Source organism: Mustela nivalis (assembly GCF_964662115.1).
Source record: "Mustela nivalis genome assembly, chromosome: 9".
Taxonomy (NCBI): Eukaryota; Metazoa; Chordata; class Mammalia; order Carnivora; family Mustelidae; genus Mustela; species Mustela nivalis.
The window spans coordinates 26,463,965-26,469,487 of record NC_139028.1 but is presented as its reverse complement, the minus strand read 5'-3'; the positions used below and the strand labels follow the sequence as shown (position 1 = coordinate 26,469,487).

Sequence of the window (5,523 nt, the reverse complement as noted above, 5' to 3'; positions counted from 1 at the left end):
TGCTAAGTGAAAGCATCCAGACAGAAAAGAGCATCCAGATTGTATGATTTCACTCATATGAAATCATACAGAAGTCAAGACTAATCTACAGGCATAGAAATCAGATCAGCGGTTGTTGGGGTGAGAGGGAAGGTGTTAAGGCAGATTAACTGAAAGTGGGCAAGAGGGAACTTTTAGAGTGTTGAGAACATTCAAAATCTTAACCGAAGTGGTCTTTCCATGGGTATACACACCTGTCAAAACCCACTGAACTATATACCTAAAATGACAGCATTTTATTCTATGTAAACCATACCTCATTAAAGTTTTTTAAATTACAATTTCAACTCCATTTTCTCATTTTGCAGAGTGTCCCCTAATCAACTCTCTGTTGACCTCAAGAGTTCAAAACCCCATCTTTTCCCTTATCACCATGAGAAAGTTTACAAAAAAGTCATATAATTCTATGCCCTTCACTATTGCATTTCTGCAAAACTGGCCACTTGTCACATTCTTTTTTTTTTTTTTAAAAGATTTTATTTATTTATTTGACAGACAGAGATCACAAGTAGGCAGAGAGGCAGGCAGAGAGAGAGGAGGAAGCTGACTCACTGCGGAGCAGAGAGCCCGATGTGGGGCTTGATCACAGGACCCTGGGATCATGACCTGAGCCGAAGGCAGAGGCTTTAACCCGTTGAGTCACCCAGGCGCCCCTACTTGTCACATTCTTAAATCAAATTTCCTACACTTGATTTAACTCAGTTCAATAGAGGATCCCACTTAATTATTAAGAAACCACTGATTTTTCTTCTTGCGGAAACTGAGAAATTCAAGATCTAAAACCCATAAAATGATTGGTACCAATTAGAATTTAGAAAACTACCAATGCCACACCTTGACTTATGAATAAACTTTTAGCAAAACTTTGTTTTCTCCTGGGAGTGTCTGGAGCACATCCATGGAGACTGATGTCCCAGAGGAAGCTGGGAAAGTGCCCCACTAACAAACCATTACTTTGAGAGAAGAATTCTTGACCTAGTGTGAACTGATCTATTAATCACTTTCAGCAAAATTCTCTTAAACGCTGAAGCAATCTTGCCATTTCTTGAAAGCTTCATGAATGGAATTCAGCAAAGCCTAACAGCACTTACCTCAATTTTAGAAAGAGAGATTCAATTTCCTGGTGCAAAAAAGAAGGAAATTTTCTGTTTCAATTCTGTGCCTTTATAAGAATCTCTCCTTTCCTTTCAGTTTGCTTGTGGATAAGGACACGCCTCAGGATCAGAAGTGTTTCCCTGGGAATCATTAGTGCTGTGAATATTGCTTTGCTACTGAGAAGCAAAGAGTACTATTCTGGGTAAAGTATTGCTCTTCTGTAGAATGAATAGATAGGTCTAGCCTTGATGCCTTAAAGCCTTGAAATACGTTCCGATTAATGCATCTCATTCTCATATAGGAACATCATCATAACCATGACTGGCCTTGGACCAGCAAGCAGTGTTAATTCACTGCGCTTTACCTGCAACCATCAATCCTTGGGATGAATTTCATACTGGCTGTCTTTATTTGCATCCCAGTTGTACACAGCCCCCCAAGCAGTGATTCCTGATAGGCTTCCCTTTGTGGAACTCATAATAGGGTATAATCCAGGTACCTTTGCTCCTACTCCTACACCATCGGGCATCTTCAAATTGACTACATGATCCAATTCTTGAAAAATTGAAACTGCCAGAGACAGTTTAAAAAAAAAAAAATGGATAAGTAAATGAACAAAAGATGAGACTTGGGACATACTGCCCTTAGCCCAAATTCAGAAAAGATATATGTTAACACCTTTCTACTTTTTTCTTCTTTTGAGATAATGAAAAGCTTAAGAAAAATGAAGGATGCTTCATCAGCACAATATAGCTCAGAAAAAAATGATTCCATTCTACCTCCAACCATTGAGCATCAGGCGGGTTGAGCAAGCTCTCAGTACTCAAGATCCGGGATAATAACCAGAACACAGTCAGAAACATGGGAAAGATGCAGCCGAAAGTTTTGCATGCAGCAAGATTTATATAAAAGCTGGAAGCAGCAGCAGACTTGGAGATAAATTATTTAGCAAACAGTCCCTGTTATGTCTCCAGCATTTGAAATATAACACTAGCGTTTTATAAACATATGCATGTATCAGTCTACATAAACTCATAGGAAACTGGGGACACAGAGATTTTCCTTCAGAAAATCTCTCTTGAGGGCTTATTTTATGCCCCACAGATATTATTGCCTTAGAGTCTGTGGAGGAAGCCAAACTGTAAATACCGTTTGGTAAGTGGTCGCATATGGAAATGGTGGGGAGGAGGGTGGGAGTCACACCAGAATGAGATGGGAATTTAGACAAGGCTTCCCTGACATGGCTAGAAGACAGACTGGATTTAGCCAGATCTGGGAGGGATTGGGAAAGGGATTCTAGGTCAAGGTAACAGCTCCTGCAAGTGATGAGCCGGGGAGAGAGAGGATAGCCCCTTCAGGGAACCGAAGAAGGGGTCAGCAAACCTTTGCTGTAAAGGGCAGACCTATCATGAATATTTTAGGCTTTTCCGAGTCCTATAGTCTCTACCTTAACTCCTCAACTCTGCCGCTGTAGCGCCAAAGCAGCCATAGGCAATATGTAAATGAATTAGTGTGGTTCCGGGAAATCTTATTTCCAGAGAGTGAATTTGCATATACAGATAGGAATGCTTTGCTTGGTATGGAAAGATACTGGGTCATAAAGGAAGGTGTTGGTAAGGATGTGCTTTCCAGGATTCAGTCTGTTACTGCAAGCATTTGCTAGCCTTTTAACTTTGTTAGTTTCGTGTCTACGGATCTTTATTCGATGTACAGTAATTAAGTACTTTTGTATATCAGGTCCTAATTCAGCTGGTCTTGGCATTTTGAATTAAAGCTTAGTACATTTTCCTACTTGCTTAGCAAGTGTATTCACTTCATTTGAATGTGTTTTAGTCTCCTTTGTTAAGAGTCTGAATTAGAATTTGGAAATGGATTCTTGAGAGAAACATCTGTTCTATTATCTAAGTTGTATTTCACTGCTAATATATAACGGCAATGATTTTTAGTTGTATAAATAGACACAGAGAACCGTGGGGGGTTGTAAAATCAGCTCTCTTACACATATGTGTAATATAAATCAAGAATTTCTTTTAGAATGTAATAGGGGAGTGTGGGTTAATTTCTTAGGAGCCCCCAGCAGTGATCATGCTCATAGCAGTACATGGATGGGAAAGTACTTTTCCACTCACTAAGTGTACTTAGTACTTTCAAAGTCCATTAAAAGCTGGTTTAGCTGGCAAAAGGACAAGCCCAATCCTGAGTAAGGAAGAAGTGCTGAGGGTATGTATGTGCAGGCAAAGGAGGAGAAGTGTCCTGAAGGACCTTAAATGGAATCAGAATCCTCCTTTTTTCTTTTCTTTTCTTTTTCTTTCTTTCTTTCTTTCTTTCTTTCTTTCTTTCTTTCTTTCTTTCTTTCTTTCTTTCTTTCTTTCTTTCTTTCTCTTTCTCTTTCTCTTTCTTTCTTTTTGTCCAATCTGTATTTGAGCATGAGATTTGAAGGCACTGCTTTTTTGCTTGACTTTCTAGAGTATCAAGGGACATGAGAAATGGCACAACAATCACAGAGTTCATCCTTCTAGGATTTCCTGACATCGAAGGACTGCAGGTCCCCCTTTTCATAGTCATCTTTTTCATCTACCTATTAACCCTTACAGGCAATGGGCTCATAATTGCCATTGTCTGGGTGGAGCCCAGGCTACAAATACCAATGTACTTCTTCCTCTGCAACTTGTCCTTCCTAGAGATCTGGTACACCACCACAGTCATCCCCAAACTGTTGGAAACTTTCGTGGTGGCAAGAACAGCTATCTGCATGCCTTGCTGCCTACTGCAGGCCTTCTTTCACTTTTTCCTGGGCACCACCGAGTTCTTTATCCTCACTGCCATGTCTTTCGACCGTTACCTGGCCATCTGCAAGCCCCTTCGCTACCCCACCATTATGACCAGTAGCTTCTGCCTGCAACTTGCCCTCGGTTCCTGGGTGGTGGGCTTCACCATTGTCTTTTGTCAGATGCTGCTGCTTGTCCAGTTGCCCTTCTGTGGCAACAACGTCATCAATCATTTCTACTGTGATGTGGGTCCCATTCTGAAAGCAGCCTGCACCGACACAAGCATTCTGGAGCTCCTGGGTCTTTTGGCGACCATCCTCGTGATCCCAGGGTCACTCCTCTTCACGGTGATTTCTTATATCTATATCCTGTCCACCATCCTACAGATCCCTTCAGCCACTGGCCGACGGAAGACTTTCTCTACCTGTGCCTCGCACTTGACAGTAGTCTCCCTGCTCTATGGTGCTGTTTTGTTCATGTACCTGAGACCCACAACACACTCTTCCTTTAAGATTAATAAGGTGGTGTCAGTGCTGAACACTATTCTCACACCTCTTCTGAATCCCTTCATTTATACAATTAGAAACAAGGAAGTGAAAGCAGCCCTAGTGAAGGCAATGGCTTGTCCAAAGACTCTTCATCCATAGTAATTATGCAACACATCAAAATGAACTTAAGGCAGATACAACAGTTAAATGTGAAAGAGGACTGTGGAGAAGGTAAAGATGTAAAAGCAAACTATGATGGTTAAAGTTTCCTATAAGAATTTGTTATATATGTTATGTTGTATGTATGCTATGTATGTTCATGTTATATATATATATTCATATATATAATGTATGTATGTATATTATGACCCAGGAGCCCTTCAAAAGAAATGAACTCATTCTCCTACAAGGAAACCCCACCTTCCAATTCATCCAGTAGAAAGCACAAGAGTCAAGGACAACTGTCAGTAACTTAAAAAAAAAAAAAGTGGGGCGCCTGGGTGGCACAGTGGGTTAAGCCTCTGCCTTCGGCTTGGGTCATGATCTCAGGGTCCTGGGATCAAGCCCCACATCGGTCTCTCTGCCCGGCAGGGAGCATGCTTCTCCCTCTTTCTCTGCCTGCCTCTCTGCCTACTTGTAATTTCTGTCAAATAAATTAAAAATCTTTAAAAAAAAATGTAAGGAATCCTATCTCCCTCTTTGTTTATAATAACTCTTCTTGCTTCATTTCCTTATCAAAGACATAAAACATCCCACATATTTTCTTTTTTTTTAAGATTTTATTTATTTGACAGAGAGAAATCACAAGTAGATGGAGAGGCAGGCAGAGAGGGAGAGAGGGAAGCAGGCTCCCTGCTGAGCAGAGAGCCTGATGCAGGACTCGATCCCAGGACCCTGAGATCATGACCTGAGCCAAAGGCAGCAGCTTAACCCACTGAGCCACCCAGGCACCCGATCCCACATATTTTCTTAGTACTTAGTCCCTTCATAGTAGAAGTCCCTGGTAGGCTTCTAATCAATTCTAATGGGTCTTTCAGAAATGTTTTAAAGAAACCAAGTTTTTGTTTGATAATGTGTTAATAAGGGAATTTTCATTTTATTTTATTTTTTTTTAAAGATTTATTTATTTGACA

At 40.7% G+C, this 5,523-nt stretch overlaps 1 protein-coding gene across 1 annotated transcript; it reads left to right on the top strand.

Moving 5' to 3' along the window:
* Nucleotides 1–3,613: 3,613 nt before the first annotated feature.
* OR6X1 (olfactory receptor family 6 subfamily X member 1) lies at nucleotides 3,614–4,549 on the top strand (the record flags this gene model as incomplete). Its single annotated transcript, XM_082683823.1, has 1 exon — nucleotides 3,614–4,549. The coding sequence occupies one exon, from the start codon at nucleotides 3,614–3,616 to the stop codon at nucleotides 4,547–4,549; it is 936 nt and encodes a 311-aa protein (XP_082539949.1).
* Between the last annotated feature and the right edge of the window lie 974 nt (nucleotides 4,550–5,523).